The sequence below is a fragment of the Lissotriton vulgaris genome, unplaced genomic scaffold (genome assembly GCF_964263255.1).
Source record: "Lissotriton vulgaris unplaced genomic scaffold, aLisVul1.2 SCAFFOLD_270, whole genome shotgun sequence".
NCBI lineage: Eukaryota > Metazoa > Chordata > Amphibia > Caudata > Salamandridae > Lissotriton > Lissotriton vulgaris.
In genome coordinates, this window is record NW_028248532.1 from 1,319,362 (window position 1) to 1,341,324 (window position 21,963).

The following is a 21,963-nucleotide window of genomic DNA, read 5'->3' on the forward strand; positions in this document are numbered from 1 at the left end:
TTGAAGTGCGTGGGTGAGGAGCTTGAAGGTGATCCTCTTGTCGACGGGGAGCTAGTGTAGGACTCTCAGGTGGAGGGTGATGTAGCTGCGGCGGGGGACGTTGACGTTCAGTCGGGTGGAGATGTTTTGGATGCGTTGTAGTCGTCGTAGGTGTTTGGCTGGGATTCCTGAGTAGAGTGCATTGCCGTAGTCCTGTCTGCTGCTGACAAGTGCCTGTATAACCGTTCTTCTTGTTTCTGTCGGGATCCACTTGTAGATCCTGTGGAGCATGCGGAGGGTGTTGTAGCAGGAGGAGGAGACAACGTTAACCTGTTTAGACATGGAGAGGGAGGAGTCGAGGATGAATCCTAGGTTGCGTGCATGGTCGGTGGGTGTTGGTGGTGTTCCCAGTGTGGTCGGCCACCAGTAGTGGTCCCAGGCTGAGGGTGTGGGTCCGAGGATGAGGACCTCCGTCTTGTCCGAGTTTAGTTTGAGACGGCTGCTCCTCATCCAGTCGCCGACGGGGTTCATTCCCTCGTGGAGGTTGGTTTTGGCGGTGTGCAGGTCCTTGGTTAGAGAGAGGATGAGATGGGTGTCGTCGGCGTAGGAGATGATGTTGAGGTCGTGATGGCGGGCCACTTGTGCGAGGAGGCCATGTAGACTTTGAACAGTGTCGGGCTGAGCCCTGGGGGACGCCGCAGATGATGTCGTGGCTTCGGATTGGAAGGGCGGGAGGCGCACGCTCTGGGTTCTGTCGGAGAGGAAGGACATGGTCCAGTCAAGGGCCTTCTCTTGGATTCTGGCTTCTAGGACGCGTGTCTTTAGAGTGTGATGGCAGACCGTGTCGAAGGCAGCTGACTGGTCCAGGAGGATGAGGGCTGATGTTTCGCCGTTGTCTAGTTGGCGCCTGATGTCGTCTGTGGCGGCGATGAGGCCTCTCTTGGTGCTGTGATTTCGTCTGAACCCGGACTGGGAAGGGTCCAAGATGTTGTTGTCTTCCAGGTGGCGAGCCAGTTGCATGTTGACGATTTTCTCGATGACCTATGCAGGGAACAGGAGCAGGGAGATGGGACAGACGTTTTTGAGGTCCTTGGGGTCCGCCTTGGGCTTCTTGAGGAGGCCGTTGATTTCGGCGTGCTTCCAGCTTTCCGGATATGTTGCTGTTTCGAAGGAGATGTTGATGAGGGTGGTGCGATGGCTGTGTCTGCTTTGTTGAATCGGTGGTGTGGGCACGGGTCTGACGGAGATTCTGAGTAGATGGAGTTCATGACCTTGCGTGTCTCGTCGTCATTGACGTTGGACCAGGAGGTCAGGCAGTTGGCGCTGATGGTGTTCACAGGAGGGTGGCCTCTGGCGAGGTTGGGGCTGTCGTGGTGTTGAAGCTTTCATGGATGTAAGCTAGTGAGTCGCACAGTTCTTGTGAGGGCAGTATGTCGTTGGCGTTGGCATTGGCACTAGGGTGGGAGAGTTCCTTTACGATGCTGAAGAGCTCCTTGCTGTTGTGTGCATTGTTATCCAGGTGTTCTTTGAAGGAGGATCTCTTGGCTAATCTGATGAGGTGGTGATGTCTGCGGGTGGCCTCCCGGTGGGCTGCGTGGTTGTCCGGTGTGCGTTCGTCGATCCATGTCTTCTCCAGTTTCGGCCATGCGCGTTTGAAGGTCTGAAGCTCGTCGGTGAACCAGGTTGCTCTCTTGCTGGCGTGGCTGTTAGAGGGTTTCTTGAGCGGGCGAGGGTGTTGGCGCAGTCGTCGATCCACTCTCCGAGGTTGCGGGGTGCGGTGTCTGGGTTGGTGGGGTCGGGTGGTGGGTTCTGGGCGAGGGTGGTGATCAGTTGGTCTTCAGTGACTTTGCTCCAGCAGCGGCGAGGTAGCTGTTGGGAGCGGTGGTGCGTGGTTGGTTTCTTGAAGGTGAAATGGATGCAGCGGTGGTCGGTCCAGTGGAGTTTGGTGGTGTGGTCGAAGGCGATGTGGGTGCCTGTGGAGAAGATGGGGTGCAGCTTGTGTCCGGCGACGTGGGTGGGTGTGGTGACGAGTTGCCTGAGGCCGAGGTTGGCGAGGTTGTCGATCAGGGTGGCGGAGTTGGCGTCGTTGTTGTTCTCGAGGTGGAAGTTCAGGTCCCCGAGGAGGATGTAGTCCGTGGAGGTGAGTGCGTTTGTGCTGGCGATGGAGTCGCTGAACTGAGCTCGGGGTCCGGGGGGGTCTGTAGATGAGTGTTCCTCTAAGGGTGATGTTGGGGTCAGTGTGGATCCGGAAGTGCAGGTGTTCGGCGGTGTCGTCTGCTGGGGGGCGACCTTGAGGGTGGACTTGTGGACGATGGCTATTCCTCCTCCGACTCCGTTGGCGCGATCCCTGCGGGTGATATTGTAGCCGTCCGGGATGGCTATGGCGATGTAGGGCGCCGAGGAGTCGTTCCACCAGGTCTCGGTCAGGAAGGCCACATCTGGGGCGGTGTTGTCGAGCAGATCCCAGAGCTCGACGGCGTGTTTGCGTGCGGAGCGGGTGTTGAGGAGTATGCAGAGGAGGTGGTTGGGTCCGGACCTTGGAGGTTTGGTGGCTCTGTCGCAGGTGATCTGCAGGTGTTGCAGGAGATAGGTCCACGGGTCCTTTTCAGGGTGGCCTGGAAGCAGGTTTGGTTTCGGCCGGCTTTGAGTGCGTAGAGGGTGCTGGCGTTGTAGCGGAGTCTGGTATTGTGGCGTTCGTGGGGTCCAGGGGTTCTAGTGTGGGCGCGGTCCAGGCACGGACGGGGGCAGGCGGGCTTGCCTTTGGCGCACCAGCAGCGTGCCCGCTGCGCGCGGCCTCCATAAGAGTGGGAGAGGAAGAGAGGAGCAGCTGGGAGGCAGGAGCGGGGTGGCCTGCCCTGAGAAACCTGAGAAAGAAAAAAAAGAACAGTGACACAGATCAGGGTGGAGAGAACCAGGCAGCGGGAGCAGAAGTGAGCAGCACAAGAGTCAGTCACGAAGCAGCTGGCAGTCGTGTGGTGGCGTAGGGAGCGACCTGCCTGCGAGCAGGGTCAGAGGTCGCTCCTCCACCACTTCGCGGCCTCCATAAGAGTGGGAGAGGGAGGGAGGAGCAGCTGGGAGGCAGGAGCGGGGTGGCCAATGGGAAAGCAAGGGGGGCAGGGACGCAGGGACGCAACGGCGGGAGGAGTGGTAACGGTGTGAAAAGGCGGGCAGCAGCCGGAGGACACTGGCGGAGGAAACCTGAGAAAGAAAAAAAGAACAGTGACACAGATCAGGGTGTAGGGAACCAGGCAGTGGGAGCAGAAGTGAGCAGCAGTCAGTCAGACACGAAGCAGCTGGCAGCCGTGTGGTGACGTGGGGAGCGACCTGCCTGCGAGCAGGCTGTTCTATGGAACCTATATTTAAAGAACTATGTGAAAAATATGAAACTATATTAAAGGAATACAATAACCACAAATCTAAAATCAAGCAATGAAATAATGAACAACAATAACCTAAAAAAATCATCAAAGCAGTATACTTTTTTGATATTTTTTAAAACAGTAATGGAATATAAATAAATAAAATATTAGAGTTGTATTTAGGGATAAGGTAAGGGTTAAAAATTGGGGTGGTTTAGGGTTAGAAGTGGGATTCGGAATAAGGTTAGTGAAAGAGTAAGATTTAGGGGTCAATTACAATGCCGCTCGGAAAGGCTCTAAATCGGATTCGGAACCTGTCTTTCCAGCCAATTTTGAAAGGTTTCTTAATGACCGATTAAGATGTTAGTAAGACGTTTGGACTTTGTGAGTCAGTTCCGGATGGCATTCGGAGGAACCGAACTGCGTTTCCAACCGAGCGATTATGATGTCAGATTCGGACAGCCTTTCCCAATCAGTTGTTCCGACTTAGATCTGCAGTCGGAATCTGACTTTGGGAACCCGTAGCAGGCCCCTCTTCATCCGGGGCCTTCATGGATCGGTCCTTTCAAACTATGTACTATGTGGCAGGCACAAAGGGTTGCCCGCCACAGGGTGCACGATTTTCCCCAGCCACCCCTTTTTCAATGGGAGCCTGTGTATTCGTTGGGAACACAGGCTCCCCTTGAAGTCAATGGGAGTCCGACCAAATGGTATCCGGAAGCATCGTAATCGTCGGTCAGACTCCCCGGATCCGATCCGATTCGATTAGAAACCATTCTGAGATCGATTTGGTCGGAATGCTTTCCTACCGACATCGTAGTAGTAAGGTATGAGTTAACATTAGGGATAGGGTTATGGTAAGGGTGTGATTAAGGGTTGGGGTTTGAACAAGACTAGTGTTAGAGTAAATTAAAGGGGTAAGGATAAGAAGTTAGAGTGGCATTAGGTATAATGTGTGGGGTAGATTATCAAATTGTTTTGAAAGGTTTCTTGATTGTTGTTAACTTAGTACAAAACAGAAAAAAGTGTGGCTGCGTTTTTACCCTTATGGAGTTGTTGTTTTGTTGTTCTCCATTGTGGAAATCTTTTCATGCACAAAGATCCAGTTTTGAATAATTTGTGTAATTAGTATTTCATTCACTCTAACCTGATATTATCACTACCAGAACTATGCTTATCTGAAATCAAGAGCCTGATTTAGAGTTTGGCAGATGGAGAACAGTCCGTCAGTGTGGCGGAGGACATTACCTCTGCCACTCTGATTGACTACCGTCCTCTGGATTTAGAGATGACTGCCGGCCTAGTGGTCATCCCTTGGGCATTGAAGGGAACAGCATTCAGGGCAGTTCCTTTAAGTGAACTAAACGTTTGGTTGATAGTAAGCATGGGCGGAAAATCTGTTCCGCTCGCGGATTTTGTGGATTTTCGTTAAATTCACAATCCGCGAACGCTCGCGAATTTACCGTAAATCCGCAAATTCGCACGCAGCGGATTTTTTTTTCTTGGTGATACAATTTTGCGGCGTGCGGCGTTCACTTACCGTCATTCAGCGTTTGCTGAGTTGTTTTTCTCGATATTTTGGATCTTGCTGCGGGATCCCGCGGGAGTTTGGCGACGCATCGCGAGAGTTCGCAATTGCGAACATGTAGGTGCGGCGGGCAGCAACAATCTCGCACTCGCGAAATTACTAAATTTGCAATTCTGCACAAGAAATCCACTAGCAAGCAGCATAGACCTTCTGAAAATGATGATTTTTATCAAAATAACTCCTCAGGTTGACATTTGCCTGCACTTTTTTGGATTTGAGGCCTTTTGACTTTCTTTGGATCACTTTTGGATTAGAAATCAACTTTCACAAGTAAGTTTGTTTGGGGCATTACAGTTGCTGTTCACTCATCATTAGTAACCATTCCCTGTAGTACTTCCTGAGGGGCCCCTCCAGAGTTCAGTTGCCTGTGTTTGTTTGGGGCATTACAGTTGCTGTTCTGCAGAAAAACGAGTTTTGCAAAACTGAAAGCACTCAGCAGGTGCAAAAGTTCAAACTCATCATTAGTAATAGTAACCATTCCCTGTAGTGCTTCCTGACTGGGGCCCCTCCAGAGTTCAGTTGCTAGTTGCAACAATTGTATGACCCTGCTCTGACCCTCACAGCAGGCTCATAGAATAGCTACAAGTAGGCCACAAAGGTCCTGGAAAAAAAAATTGCACTGCAACAGAAAGCAAATTACAGATAAGGAAGTAGGTGCCAGACTGGAATTTTAAAACAGTGACACATTAATAAATCAACCCCAAATTAATTCATGTCAGTTGAAGCAGGGCAGGTGTGCTTGCTTTCCCCCCCCATAATCTACAGTGATGATGAACCAGAGGGTGGCATTGATGTACCAGAGGGTGGCATGTGTGAAACAGAGGGTGGCAGTGGTGAAACAGAGGGTGCTGGGAACCTGTGATGATGAACCAGACGTAGAAACAACATAGTCGCGACCGTTGCGAGCCAACAAGTAAGTTCGCAATGGCGAACTGGTACAAAACCCTCGCGAACTGGTAGAAACCCTTGCGAACACAAAAAAAAATCCGCAAATTCGCGAGAATTCGCAGATTTTGCGGATTGCGAGTTCGCAAATACGGAAATTCGCGAACGCCAGATTCACAAAATTCGCCCATGCTTAGTTGATAGCCACAATGAGTTTTGACTGCCATTCACTAAACCTTTAACATTCGTTTTTGTTTATCAAACAAAGGGGCACATACATCAAGCATTTTTGTCTTTGCAAACGGCCCGATTCGCAGAATCGGCTCGTTTGCGATTGCGATTGCAAATAATGCTTTTCAGATGCAGCCAACCCTATTTTGCGAATTGGTTTGTGATTCGCTCTTAGGAAGGGGGTGTTTAGGGCATCCCTTCCTAATACCGAATCGCATAGGTGTGTAGGAATGTTTTGTGACCGAAATGTGGTCGCAAAACATTCGCATTTTACCACCTACTTTAAGTAGGTGGTAACCCATTCGCAAATGGGAAGGGGTCACTTAGGGACCCCTTCCCCTTTGTGAATGTTTATTAAAGCATTTTATAAAGAGCAGGCAGTGGTCCTATGAACCACTGCCTATTCATAAAAAATGAAAAGAAAACTATCGTTTTTGTTTTAGAAACATATCCCGTTTTCCTTAAAGGAAAACAGGCTACATTAAAAAAATGATTTATTTAAAAGCAATCATAGACATGGTGGTCTGCTGACCCCAGTAGGCTACCACCTCTGTGATTTTTGTGATTCCTAGGGGGTTGCAAATTGTGACTTACCTCATTATTATATTGAGGTAGGTCATTTGCGATCCCCTAGGAATCACACTTTCATGCATGCTGTTTTGCGATTTCCGAACTGCAAATCCTTGCATTTCGCAATTAGGAAATTGCAAAACAGTTTCTTCATGCATCGGGTCCAAAGAGTCTGATTTATATTTGCCAAAAAGGTTACGACTTCAACGGAGTACACTGCCCATTAGCTCTCAGTCCTCTTGCTGAATTTAGAAGCTGGTGGAACAAAGTATTCCATAATAGATTGAGCCCTGATTGGTTCCATTAATGGAATACTTCCTACAACGGCCCAACGGCCTGACGGTCATTGCTTGGAAAAACCTGACAGTGAGGGGCAGGAAAATAAATCTGGGAAAAAACCTCTAAAGTGTGGTAGTCTTTAAATATTTTGTTTTTCAAAATCAAACTCCTGTGTCAATAGTTTGTTTTGGAAAGACAAACAAAGTTAAAAGATTTGAGAACGGCCATGAAAACCATCCACCAAACTAATAATTCCTTAAAAAGACCTGCTGTAATGGTGGTTGTCTTCAATGTACAGAGATGACTGCTGGGCTCCCAGTCATCTCTAAACTTGGCGAGCAAAGTACAGTTGAGATAGTGTAGGCAATGTTCTCTGCAATCCCTTTGGACACTACACTGTCCTCCAAACTCCTAAAGTGGAAGTTTGTTTTTCCAAACCAAATGACCCTTTCATTTAGGGCATTTTCTCCCATGGTGGGGGGTCATTCATGGTTTTCCTGTCCCTAATGGCAAGGTGTATCTTGGTGGTGATGGGCAGGAAATAAAAAAAGTATTACACCTCCCCCCCCGCAAATAGGGAGAGTGTAATGTCCTTCCTCTGATTACCCCTACTTTGCTGGGCAATTGGATGAAGTATTCCATTGATGGATCCAACAGGGGCTCCTACTACAGAATTGGTAAGGTCCACCCATCACGAAATGATGCAGCCCACCAAGGGTTTGGTGGGCAAGGTACTTCATCAATTATGGGATTCAGCACTCTCTCCTCCAAACTCTAAATTAGGCCCTAAACTATTATCCCAGAATTTATGTTTGCGATTTTTATGTCATAACATAATAGTTATAGTTACAGCAAATCGTTCACCTAATACAGGTACACATACAACAGTATATGGATAGTTATTGTAAGCAATCCAATTGCCATTTGACACAAATATGTACATTACTAAATTTAGACAGTAAGCAAGACATTGAAATAGAACATCCAAAACAAAAATACCTACTTAACATTTGTTTATAATACCTGAAAATACAGCAATCATCTACAAACAATAGCTAGCAAGGCTTAGAGTAAATGGACAATTGTAAGGATGCATTGGAAGTGGACAAAGCGATTCTGAATCTGTCATCTACTGTGTTAGCAAGGCCATTGAACATGTGCAGAGCTGATACAAAACATCTCTAGTCTTTAAGGATTCAAATGGCCTTGGGCATGGGGAGACATTATTTTGTAATGTGTGGCATATCTTCTTATTTCTCTAGGTCATCTGCAGTTCTCAGGTCTCAGGCACTGTAAACTAAGACTCATAAAAACACAAATAAATAATATTTCAAATTCAGAGAAGAGATGAGACCTGCCCAAAGTTTGTGAAATTAAAATAAAAAATAGATAGCTTCAAATAGGACAGAGCACAAGTTAAATTACATAACGATTGAGTCTAATTTGACTTAGTAAATAGAGTCCTTGCAGCAGAATATAGACATTAGGACAGAAAATCCCTGACAATGGTAGTCCAGACATGTCTTTAAAAAAACACTCAATATTTCTGCATGAGGAGCTGAAGAAACTATGATGTTTGTGAAAGCATATAACAATAGTGATATCTACTCAAATCAGTCTGTGACAGTAGCTAGTTTTCAAAGTTTTGTTTTGCAGATCACCAAAATGTTAGTAACATTTTAGTCACTGAGCCATCCTGCTAGTTGTAAGGAAGCCCCCCCACCCTTTGCCAGGAAGGAGCTGTGTGGGGTGACATTTACACAATTCTTTGATGTGGATGAAATATAGGTAGATGCCTGAAGGGAGACCCTTCCGATCCAAGAGGCTGTCCTGTTCCCTAAAAAAGTGCCTATAATGTCCAGAAATAGACTGACTCAATTTTAATGTCTGCATCACCTATACTATTCAATAAAGAGATTGTTTAAAAATGGCAGGTGCAACCCCTTGGTATTCCATGCAGTTTGTTTGAAATGTAAGACTTGTACCACACAAAATGTTTGTGCACTAATATATAGCACCACACGTTTCAAATATTTGATACTACATAGAGATTGTGCTTTACAACATTGTATACTACAAGTAACAAAAAAAAGAAAACCTACATAAAAGAACAGCATTGAATTCTTGAGGCATACTAAAGGTATGATTGCAAAGTAAATTCTAAAAATATGGTTATATCGGTCTTCTGGGAATTAAAATGACAAAAAATGAAAGGATGCACTCCTGGTTTTTGTTCAAAGTCCACATTTTTGCAAAAATTCTCATTGCAAGGTTATGGGGTGTTGGCTTTTTACACTCTCTGCCCCACAGGCACCAATATGAAATTCTGAAATCTAGTGCTGCGCCATTTCGCACCACCAACAAGTCGCATAGCTGTGTACACAGTTTAAACAAGACACCAATTTTTTCGTTAGAATCCATATAGCTTTCCAAATTTCTTCTATATTTCTCCATTCACTTCAAAGGTATCATGATTGCAGCAGTGAAGTTGAGAGGAGGAAGTTTAAAACAGTGCTCACGGAATATGAGAGAGGTGGACATGCTGCTTGTTAGAGCGTCAAAATTAAGACATGTATGAAGGTTGTTGAGCGGGTTGTGATTTAGTGCGGTATCTGAGGTATTTCGTTTGATAAGGGGTTTTTTTGTGAAAGAAGGGGTTCACTGAGCACAATTTTTTAGTGATGTTAGTTGCGGGGCAGGGTGGGAATGGAGACTGTTTTGATTATGATTTTATTGGATTAGGCAGTCGTGAGTTGTATGTAAAACGAGTAAAACGGATGTTTGTTTTAATATTATAGACACCCCTGAGGAAGGGCAAAACAGCCTGAAATGCATTGGGTGAACAAAGTTGTGGCTGTCCTGGATGAACTGGGTATTTCAGAATGCTTTAGAATAAGACCTGTATGGGCAATTCCTTAGCATTTGAAAAAAGTGGAATCATATTACCTTTGATGCGAATGAAGCAAATATAGAAGACATTTGGAAAGCAACATGGATTAAAAGTGGATTAAAATGGATTCTAACGAAAAAAAATGGTTTCTTGTGTAAACTGTGTACAAGGCTGTGCGACTTGTTGGGGGCGCGAAATGGCGTGCCACTAGGTTTCAGGTCTTCTGGGAATGCCAGGAAATTTGGGGCAAATATTAAACTTTGGGTAACAGCTTGCACATCCTGAAGCTTAGCAAGAGAATACCTGTTTAAGAGTTTCCGGTGTTTTGTTTATTGAGATTTCCAGCAGAAGGTATTACTTGACTCTACTGTCTTTTTATCCTACTGAGTTGTGGAATTTGTCTTTGCAGGTAACTGGGATAAATGATATGTAGAGCTTTAGGCCTGAAGCCCAATTTTGAGGCAATTTTTTTTACCTTTGAAAAGGTGAGCTGCAGCACGGAAAATGGCTATGAGTGGAATAAAGACACATTTAAGGAAGCCTACTGATGAGGTATAGCCATCTTCTGGGTGTGAGAAATAGGGCTTGTACAACTCATCTGAAGTCAGAGTGAAAATAATAGGTTTACATTTTCCGAGGCAAAACTGTTAAAACAATAGTATCTATGCAAGGGTGGAAATCTGACGAAAGAGTATAAGCTGGTACCATGGTGAAGACCACTAATTTGGAAAACTGGAAATTTTGGAAAAACTATTCCTACAACCATTTAGAATTACCTTTATGAGTTTTTCCAGGATGGGAATAATAAGTATAAATGATTGCGATATTCACAAATAGACACGTTCTTTCCTCTCCTAACCCTAACCATCAATTTACAGCAGTACGTAACTGGCATTCTCACAATCCTCCTAAATAAAGAGGTAGACTCTCCTTCCGACTGCTTGGGTGCCTTCTCCCAATTGTCTTGTGGCATTTGTAAATTCATTCTTTGCAGCTACTGAACTGACTTGGCAATGTTTCCATCATTTTTGGCCAGTATCCAATATCTACCAAACTCTCCTAGACATGAAATTACAGCGGTAAACCATGCTTACTCAGAGAAACTGCTTTGTTAATTAAAGCTCATGGCCACTAAGCATCTTTTTTAAGCATTTTCAGTTTTCATATTTGCAGTAATGATTAGAGGAAAACTTTCACACGATTTACACTTGTTGAGTGGCCTCTAAGTGTTCTTTATCTCTCCCCAGATTGGGTGTGCCATCATCGCTGGGCTCCTTCAGTATTTCTTCTTGGCTTCTTTCTCATGGATGTTTGTGGAGGCTTTGATGCTCTTCCTCACAGTCAGGAACCTGAACGTTGCAAACTACTTCAACACTCGCAAGATCAAAACTCCGCACCTGTGCCTCTTTGGCTATGGATTCCCACTGCTCATTGTCATCATTTCTGCAGCATCCAAACCTGACAGCTATGGAACTTCAAGGCAGTATGTACAAGAACATCTACTATCATCATTCTGTATCACTTTGTGTAAGATGAATTCTCAATAACATATTGCTGTGTTTGTAAATAGAAGTAACTACTGTATTCAGTAGGCCCATGATGACACTGAAATATGTTAGTGGTTTATCATACAAGAATACAAAGATCTGTTTGTAGAAGTTTCCTAATATTATTACTGCAGTATTGTTGATGACCATAAAGACAGTAGGATTGCTAGATCTCCTTGAATTTTGGTTGTCTCACAACATCTTTCCACTGCTGTATACAGTAGTGCACCAGAGGTTAACACGGATATTCCGTCACCAGGAAAGCAGCAGAGGTGGATTCCTTGTTTTTGATCAGTAAGTGTTTTTTAAATGAAATTTGTCAGATGCAAAATCTTGGAAAATACTCAAGTATCCATGTTGATGGATGCTAATGTTTATTCAGTTTACTCAGAATTGATTTTGTTAAAAGTGTGTCGTTTGGACGTTTCTCAGGCACACAAATTTGTTTACTTACTAAATCACTCACACTCTACTACACAGGCTTTTAAAGCTTGAGTTTTTCCAGCTTGATTGACCTAGTCACTGTTGGTACATATATGGACATCTGTATACAAATATTATAAATGTAAGGAAGCAACCTGTGTCCTCTCATAGTGTCCGATGTGACGCTAGAACTAGAAATATGTTGTTTGCACCATCAGATCTTGGTGAATATATGGATGACTCATACCAAACCTGTAGGATATCTGCCTTATTTTTATCCTGGCTTTAAAAATGTATGCACATTACTCCTGCTAACCAGGAAAGTGCTTGTACTCCCCCTTTAAACAGGTCGTTTTTAACCTACCTATAAGTGCCTAAAATATGGTAAAAGGTGTACCAAGGGCGTATAAGTTAAATGTCACTTGTGGACTGTAGCACCTACTGTGCCATCAACTACAGTGGCAGTGCAATCATGGCTTCAGGCCTATCATTGTAGCCTGACTGCAGCAGTTTAAAAACTGCAATTGTGCCTGTCAAAAAGCCCCTTTTCACAGGTCAAATACTTTCTTTTAAATATTAATGTAACCCCTAGTTAGGCCATATAACTCACAATGGTTGAATGGTATTTAAAAGCTGGACATGTAGAAATGTAATACTAGTATGTCATGTGCAGGGGCTAGCACCTAAATGCTATTTTCACTGTAGGAGAGCTGGCTGACTCAAAGAGAAACACTGAGAAGCAATATTAAATATTAATGTTGCTATCTGAGGGTAGGGACCAGCTATAGAGTTGATTAAACCAGTAATTTTAATATTTGTAAAAAGCACCACAAAATGGTGAATTCAGACGTTTAACAAATATTAAGAAAAAATTACTTTTAGGAAGTTGCCTTTGCCATGCCTAAAGCCTTTGGAGGCAAATTTGCATTAGCTTCCTGTTGCTTCCTCTGAGTACTCAAGCCCTTATGAGGTGTGAAAACTGCTCCTAGAGCAGAGGAAAAGGCTTGTGGAGTTGTTTTTGTTCTTCTGACAGGATGGTCAGTTCGGTGGACCCAGGAACTTAATTTGCTTCAAAGTAGCCTCCATTGTCACAACCAGATGTTAGCTGGCATCTGGGTGGCCTCTTCCTTTCATCTCCCAATCAGGCTGGCACTAATTTCCAGTGGGAGGGGAGCTTCTCCTAGAAATCCTGCCCGGGTAAAGGCACTGAAAGTATCTGGAATGTGAGAGGACAACCTTGGGCACAAAATTTGAATTTCTTCTACTCTGAGCTTTTTCCAACCTTGTGGAGAACTCTTTGCGTAGAGCCTGCTGCCTTGCCACAGTGAAGAATTTTTACTTCCATTTGTGAGACTGGGTCACAAGTTAATCCTCTGATGGATCAAACCTGGTTTCTGTATATGACCCAAACTCCATCGCCTTCACCCTCAAATTGTGCTTAAGCCCTGATCTACTGTGACCTGACCAGTTGACCGCAGTTGGAGCTAAACATTTTAAGCACTAATTTCATGAAAGACTTTAAAAATTCATATCTAGATCCCCCTTTTGTCTTTTCTTGTGTCATTTTATATACTAAAATGTACTCTTTCTAATTCATTTTGTCATTTTTATTGTGTTGTGTTTCAACTTTATTACTGTTTTAGTATTGCATAAATGCTTTACATATTGCATGTGTTAAGACTGTTGGCTTTATTCCTTAACTACCGGGGAGAGAGCTCATGTTATTTTAGTGACTTTGGAGCTTTACCCTGACAAAAAATCTGATTATTACTCAAGGTGGGTAGTAACTCTTCTTGATGAATATCCACATTACTTACAGGATCCATGGTCCTACTGGGCTGCCTTCTTAGGAACAAAAAACAATAACTGAGTTATAGTGTTTCCTTAAGTGATAAAATAAATGTCCTATGTTTAGGATATCTCCACAGTAGATGTGAGACGACATGAATTCAGACTAGAATTCTAAATCCTGCTTGGTCAAATTCAAGATGGTATTGAAGATTGTAACACTTCACTTAATTGAAGGATTTATACTCCAAGTAACATAGGGTCCATGTTCGGTGTTTGATATGAAGAGAAAAAGCAGTCTATTGACAGTTACTTATTAATGAGAGAACATATTCCATTAACAACTGTTCACATCTCCCTTTGCTACAGCCTATCTTTTTGTTGTTCAGATGAATATAAGACTTAGGATCAATCAAAATGAAGTACACTATATATGGGGAAAAATTGTGGTATGAGGTCTTCAGTGAAGGTGGCGATGGGAGAGTGAAAAGCAGTGACTGAAAGGATTTCTTACACTTCATCAAATTCTGTATGTAATTGTATACCTCCAGTTTGAAACACACTAGGGAATTTAATACATAGATGATCTAAGTTAGACTTTACTAAGTGAGATATCATCCTTCATTCTACTGCTCGCAATAAGTATAATAGGTGCAGTTGCTGTAAAGTACCAAATAAATTGGCAGAAATTGACAACTAATCCTTCTATATTTTCATAGCTGCTGGCTCAAGTCAAGTACTGGGCATATATGGAGTTTCCTTGGGCCTGTATGCGCTTTTATATTGGTAGGTTTACATATCCGTTTTGTGTCTCTTTTATTTGCTTGATATCATCCTTATTAATCTCTTATCATTATTTTGTTTATCGATTCTTTAAATGTTAAGGACAGAAAAGTCAACTCTATACTGATATTGAGTATGTGTATTGCAATTTAAATTATTCAAGGAGTTAAATGGCTGATCCTTTCTCAGTTATCAAAAAAATTTGATGAGTACTCAGAAACAAGTATGCTTAGATCAATAAAATTGCAGAAAACACAGTTGATGGACAGAATGCAGAACAATGTCTTACAATCACCCCAGTACAAAGATCTGGGCCTAAATCCATCGTTTTTTTGCACTCCACACCACCCTAGGTCAGACAATGGCTATATGCAAATCAGCCTTGACCCTGTGCCTCATGGGAACAGTCCAGCCCGAACTATTAAGCCATGTCTTTCCTAGACCGGAATCAAGCATCCAAGGACCAGTTTCTGGCTATCAGCCTTCTTCAGCCTGGATAGCTTGACTCCAGTGATGTGGAGTGCCTGGGACTCACGTCTGAGCATACCCAGCCCACTCGGGGTGAAAATTGCAAAAAACACAGTTGATGGACAGAATGCAGAACAATGTCTTACATTCACCCCAGTACAAAGATATGGGCCTAAATCCATCATTTTTTTGCACTCCACACCACCCTAGGTCAGACAATGGCTATATGCAAATCAGCCTTGACCCTGTGCCTCATGGGAACAGTCCAGCCCGAACTACCAAGCCATGTCTTTCCTAGACCGGAATCAAGCATCCAAGGCCCGGTTTCTGGCTATCAGCCTTCTTCAGCCTGGATAGCTTGACTCCAGTGATGTGGAGTCCCTGGGACTCACGCCTGAGCATACCCAGCCCACTCGGGGTGAAAATTGCAAAAAACACAGTTGATGGACAGAATGCAGAACAATGTCTTACATTCACCCCAGTACAAAGATCTGGGCCTAAATCCATCGTTTTTTTGCACTCCACACCACCCTAGGTCAGACAATGGCTATATGCAAATCAGCCTTGACCCTGTGCCTCATGGGAACAGTCCAGCCCGAACTACCAAGCCATGTCTTTCCTAGACCGGAATCAAGCATCCAAGGACCGGTTTCTGGCTATCAGCCTTCTTCAGCCTGGATAGCTTGACTCCAGTGATGTGGAGTGCCTGGGACTCACGACAATGTCTTACATTCACCCCAGTACAAATATCTGGGCCTAAATCCATCGTTTTTTTGCACTCCACACCACCCTAGGTCAGACAATGGCTATATGCAAATCAGCCTTCACCCTGGAATGCCAGAAACTGGTCCTCGGAAGCTTGTTTCCGGTCCAGAGAAGACATGGCTTGGCAGTTCGGGCTGTACTCTTCCCATGAGGTACAGGGTCAGACTGATTTGCATATAGCCATGTCTGAACTGGGGTGGCGGAGTGGGCTAAAGAACGGTGATGGATTAAACCCAGATATTTTGACTGGGTCTGAGTGTTTGATTGATTCAAATGCTCCGTCCATCACCACCCCCTTTTGTACCGCTTTTGGCCGCCATAAGTGTGGCAGGGTATACTCAGACGTGAGTCCCTTGCTCACTTTGCCACTGGATTCAAGCAAGCCGGGCTAAAGACGGCTGGAATGCCAGAAACCGGTCCTCGGAAGCTTGTTTCCGGTCCAGGGAAGACATGGCTTGGCAGTTCGGGCTGTACTGTTCCCATGAGGCACAGGGTCAGACTGATTTGCATATAGCCATGTCTGAACTGGGGTGGCGGAGTGGGCTAAAGAACGGTGATGGATTAAACCCAGATCTTTTGACTGGGTGTGAGTGTTTGATTGATTCAAATGCTCCGTCCATCACCACCCCCTTTTGTACCGCTTTTGGCCGCCATAAGTGTAGCAGGGTATACTCAGACGTGAGTCCCTTGCTCACTTTGCCACTGGATTCAAGCAAGCCGGGCTGAAGATGGCTGGAATGCCAGAAACCGGTCCTCGGAAGCTTGTTTCCGGTCCAGGGAAGACATGGCTTGGCAGTTCGGGCTGTACTGTTCCCATGAGGCACAGGGTCAGACTGATTTGCATATAGCCATGTCTGAACTGGGGTGGCGGAGTGGGCTAAAGAACGGTGATGGATTAAACCCAGATCTTTTGACTGGGTGTGAGTGTTTGATTGATTCAAATGCTCCGTCCATCACCACCCCCTTTTGTACCGTAGATCAATAAAAGGCATATGTAGCTGAGTCAGAGATATACTGGTTCATGCTTGCACAGAAGGGCAAGGATTTATTTTTACATATATTGAACTATAGATGTGTAGCTGTCAATAACAGGGCTGTTCGTCTGTGGGGTCCAAGTGACACTTGAAAAATGAGAGCAAAGCTGTCTGTGACGTCACATGGAACCCCATAGATAAAAACTCTGAAATATTGGTAGTTACCCCTACATCCATGCGTGCTGTGTATGGCACCCACTAACTCAGCTAACTCTTGCACAATCTGTTCAAGTATCTTAGACAATGTCAATTTCAAAACCTTAATAAAATTACTTTATAGTATGAGCTAAGCACAGTGATGTGTTGATAACACAACATTGAACCACATTCTTATTTGGTTTGAGAAATATTGTCAAAACACCTTTTTTGAGTGAAATTGGATAACCACTGCTCTGGAAAACTGCATCAAGAAACTCTCTCACTGGCACTTGTAGATCAAAGTGAAATTAATGTACTATCTCATCCTCTATGCACACTTGTCCCACTAATAATTGTTATTGACTATCACAATTTCTCTGTTTTCTATTGGTCGTCTAAATATTTTTGTGCTCAGCTGCTGCTGGTCTAGACAATGATATAGGTTTTTAAAAAACTCTATTTATCTTGCCTGGTTTTATTGCCATTATTAGCACACAACCTTACAAATATATGTTAACAACTGTAGTGCTCTAGCCCATGCAATAGTCTTACCTTTTTCAATTTCTTCCACTACTAAAGTTATTATAGGCATGATTTAATATTTGGCAGACGGTCCGCCGTTTTGCCATGGGGATGAGTGTCAAAGGGACCGCCCATCAAAGAAACAAATAACCTCCAAGCAGGCAACCATTTATAATACATCCACCAGCCGTTAAATTGGGCCAGTGCACCATTATGTTGGTGATGTGTATACTCCATCACTGTTGAGACAAAGTATAGATACTACCAACATATAAATAAGGCCCTATGTTTTCATAACTCCACTTCATGCAGCTATAGGGATGAATCAATTATCATGCCATGTACTATGAATATTTTAGCTTTTCCACTGATCCAACTGACAAATTTCATGTAAAAATCCTTCAATTGCCTTTCCCTGTCCAGTGCATTAGCTATGCTGAATGAAGTAGCCAACAATCTAATATATGTTACTTCTTGATACAACCAAATTGATCCTTTGTTTTGCGCTGTGCTGTGGACCATCCTGCTGGGCTGCTCTGTGTGCTTTTGGAGCTACAACTCGCGGTACCCGCTTCGTGGGTCCCGCATCGAGGAGGAGGTCTTGGTGGAACTTGTGGACTCTACCGGGGTGTCTAAGGGCGGTGCAGGGCTGCTAGTGACAGTGCGGGGATTCCATCTCCCAGTAGTCCCTGCTTGGCCAATCTGAAACACCTGGCCCGCTCTCCCTGCTAGCCCGGCCCCCTGAGTGGTCCATACCCAATAAGATCAAGTCCTACTACCGCTGCGCGGGAGCATCCCGGGAGAAGCCCGGGACATGGGCGGGCTGTCTGTGGCCGTCAGGGGCTGCAGGAGGCTGGGCTGGGCCACCCCTCTGACATTTGTTCCAACGTACCGGACTTAGTCCCCCTGCTGGGAATATACGCCAGTAAGCTGCGCTATATATGTACTTAACCATTTGCGCAATTGACTAGGTTGTTACTTATTGATCCTCAAACTTTTATAGATCTGACTTACATCAGTTTATTGTTTAATTTTATCTGTCCCATAGACCAAGGATGTCTACATCTGTCTCGAACTCTTTACCGTCCAGTTTAGGGGTATCCATACTTGGGCCGCTAGATAAATACTTCGCTAGAGCCACTAGAGAGATAGATAGGGAGATCACGTTAGCAGAGAAACAGGCAGAGCGCCGTTTCTCTATTGAACTCCTAAAAAAACAGCCACTAATTACGCAACAGAAGGCAACGAGTATATTATCACACAACATTATATCTGCTGATGCAGATGCCGAGCTGTTTAGTACGGAAAACATCCCACTAATATTCCAAGACATTTCATCAGTGCCAGACGATATGGAAGATACTATAAATTCTAACACTATTGAGCCAACTGCCACATCAAACTCCCTAATAGATTTAAATACACCTATACCTATTGAGGTGGTCCCTCATCCTAATAGAAAACTACCTTCTCCTGTGTTTAAACCTCTAGTTGAGGCAGTTGTGACGTTGGATACCCAACCGCCTATAGCAGTCAGTGCAGCATATGATAAATTACCTACTAAGAAGAATACAGGAGTATTCCGCTCCCCACCTAAACAAGCATTTGCAATGCAATAGGTCTCATATTAGGAAAGTTTGAGCTATTGGTATTGTAAATGACAAATTTTTTATTGATGTTTTGATTTTGAAAATAGCGAAATTAATAGCTTTGTCATTTACCATGCCAATAGTTATAACTTTCGCAAATGTGACACCTATAGCATTTGTAATATGTGTTGTATTTACGTGACTTACATGTATTGATATTACAAATAACAATGGTTTTTAATTTTTTTTAATAATTAATACTTAAATAAAAGTTATTGTAATTTATAATGGCAATAGCTTAAACTTTTGTAAATAACATTTGTGAAGATTATGTTCAGTGTATTTTATTGTGACGAAAATCCAAGAACATATGTCAAATATTAACATATTTTTGTTACATTTGTAATAAAGATTGTGCGTACACAGTCTTTCAATCCTACCGAGGAGCAGGGGGTACCGAGCACACTCTCGATACTTTCTTGGAATGTGGCCGGGTTGGCTAATAAGTTGGATTCCGCAGAGTGGGTGGAATTCATTGAGGAATATGATATTTGTCTGTTCCAAGAAACGTGGGCTAGAGAACAACACTCCCGTATAGTGTACGCAACCTTCGAGACAGTGGCAAAATGGGGTGGGAAGGGCCGACCGTCTGGCGGTCTGTCGATCTGGGTGGGCTCCCATCTTGGATGCAGGGCAAGAAGCCTCGAAACCAATTCACCGGACTTGCAGTGTGTTGTCCTAGAGTGGGCATCTGGTGCGAGAGTAGCATTAATAAACGTATACTCTAGACCAGTTGCCATTACGGGCACCTCGGGAACTATCGAGGACTTATCTGCGTTTATTGATTGCACTACCCTCTGTCCATCACTCGTAATTGGGGGGACTTTAACACCCAGTTTGAGCCACTCCCGGATCATAAGGAAGGGGTGACTAATGAAGAGGATGATCTCTGGGAGATACCCACCGTGCCAGGTCCACCTGTAAAAGCATGGTCACCTTTAGTCACTCAAATACTATCCTTTACCCTATCCCACTTGTTGAGGGCTTGCAATGGGCGGGTTAAGGGAGACATCCCACCCCAGCACACCTTCAACAGACCAGGGCACGAATCGCGGATAGATTATATCCTGGTGCCGATAAAGGATTGGGCCAAAGTGAGGGACTTTACCATACTGAGTAGGACCGACAGTGACCATAATGCATTGTCACTGAGACTCGTTGTACAGGGTGTCACGATAGCAATCACAGATAAAAATTCAGCATCCCCGGAGGGTCTAGTTGCAACCAGCAACAGAAGCAGAATTAGATTGCCAAAATTAGTGCAGAACCCACAAAACATTCAGAGGCTATATGAGGCAGTGGTCCCTGCCCTCGAAAAGGTCAGTGATCTCCTTCCTCAGTCACCCACCCCCGATAAGTTCAGTGCGCTTGGGGACATTCACTCCGAGCTCTGTACCAATCTAGCAAAAGTATTGAACCCGGAGGCCAGGACGAAAAAGGTCAAGGGGAAAAGAGCCTCTTGGTTCAATGCTGCCTGCAGAAGAGCATAGGCTGCCCTTTTGGAGTCTCTTAAAACACGGGAAACTCCTAGCAAGATCAGGGATAAACGGATGGCCTACAAGGCCACCATTTGCAAAGCCAAAATAGAATGGGACCAGGATAACTGGTCGGAAATGACGGTTGCCCTAGCAGTTCATGATGCCCGCAAATTCTGGCAGATCGTCAAGCACGGTTTAGCTGAACCATTAGCGGCAGTAAATGCAAATATCTCTGCCACTGTGTGGGAGGACCACTTTAAATCCCTGTATAGTGCGCCCGATCAGAGCCAAGATGGGAACCCACCCGAACCTGTAATGGACCGGACCCCTGAAACCCTTCCCCAGATGGATGGGTTTACCCTGGGAGAACTTAATATGGCAATTTTGGGTCACGCGGCTGAAAAGGCGCCAGGCCTGGACAAGCTCCCGGGTGATCTTTACAGGCACGAAGTTAAGATCTGGGCCCCGTACTTGAGGATGCTGTTCAATGCAATCTTGAACGGCATGATGATCCCCCCAACTTGGCTGGGGGCAGAGATAGTGCCTATATTTAAGAAGGGTTCGCCTCTGCTCCCAGCCAACTATAGGCCGATAAGCCTGATAGATGTTTCTCAGAAACTCTTCACCAGGCTACTTTTGGACCGTCTGTCGGATTGGATCTTGGATCACGATATTCTGAGCCCACTCCAGGCGGGATTCAGAAGGAAGATCTCCACCACAGACCAGGTCTTCCGGCTCGCCCTCATTTTCTGGAAAACGGTACAGCTGGAGGGTGGCAACCTCTACACTGTATTTGTGGACCTGAGGGCGGCCTTCGACCTGGTCCCCCGCAGAAAACTATGGGAGGTGCTGGAGATGATTATTCATCTCCATACTGCCAACTTTGCTCAGGTGAGATGCGGTAAGGATGGAGCGTTGTCTAACCGGTTCCCCGTTGACAGGGGGGTAAGGCAGGGCTGCGTGCTTGCACCGACCCTGTTCTGCCTCTACTAAGCTTTGTTTTGTTATGCTATGCTATGTTGTGTTTTGTTATGCTGTGCTATGCTTTGTTGTGTTATGCTATGCTATGCTATGCTATGTTTTGTTATGTATGCTATGTTTGTTGTGTTTTGCTATGTTTTGTTATGCTATGTTTTGTTATGCTAAGCTTTGTTATACTATGCTTTGTTATGCTATGCTTTGTTATGCTATGCTTTGTTGTGTTTTGCTATGTTTTGTTTTGCAATGCTATGCTTTGTTATACTATTCTATGTTTTGTTTTGCTATGCTTTGTTTTGTTATGCTATGTTTTGTTATGCTATGGTATGTTTTGTTGTGTTTTGTTATGCTATGCTTTATTATGCTATGCTATGTTTTCCTATCCTATGTTTTGTTTTGTTATGCTATGTTTTGTTATGCTATGCTGGTGAGGGTGAGTGAGGGTGAGTGAGGGTGGGTGGGTGAGGGTGGGCGAGTGAGTGAGGGTGAGTGAGTGAGTGAGGGTGGTTGGGTGAGGGTGGGTGGGTGAGTGAGGGTGAGTGTGTTAGAGCAAGGGTGAGGGTGAGAGGGTGGTGAGGTTGTGTGGTTGTGTATCCCATGCTTTTTTTG

At 44.6% G+C, this 21,963-nt stretch overlaps 1 protein-coding gene across 1 annotated transcript in view; it reads left to right on the forward strand.

Moving 5' to 3' along the window:
* Positions 1 to 21,963, forward strand: part of LOC147664074 (adhesion G protein-coupled receptor E3-like) — a 328,851-nt gene that overhangs the window by 282,096 nt on the left and 24,792 nt on the right. Inside the window, exons 13-14 of the mRNA XM_086950002.1 lie at positions 11,029 to 11,264; positions 14,259 to 14,325. Of these exons, the coding sequence (XP_086806128.1) occupies positions 11,029 to 11,264; positions 14,259 to 14,325 (303 nt within the window). The remainder of the gene's footprint in view (positions 1 to 11,028; positions 11,265 to 14,258; positions 14,326 to 21,963) is intronic.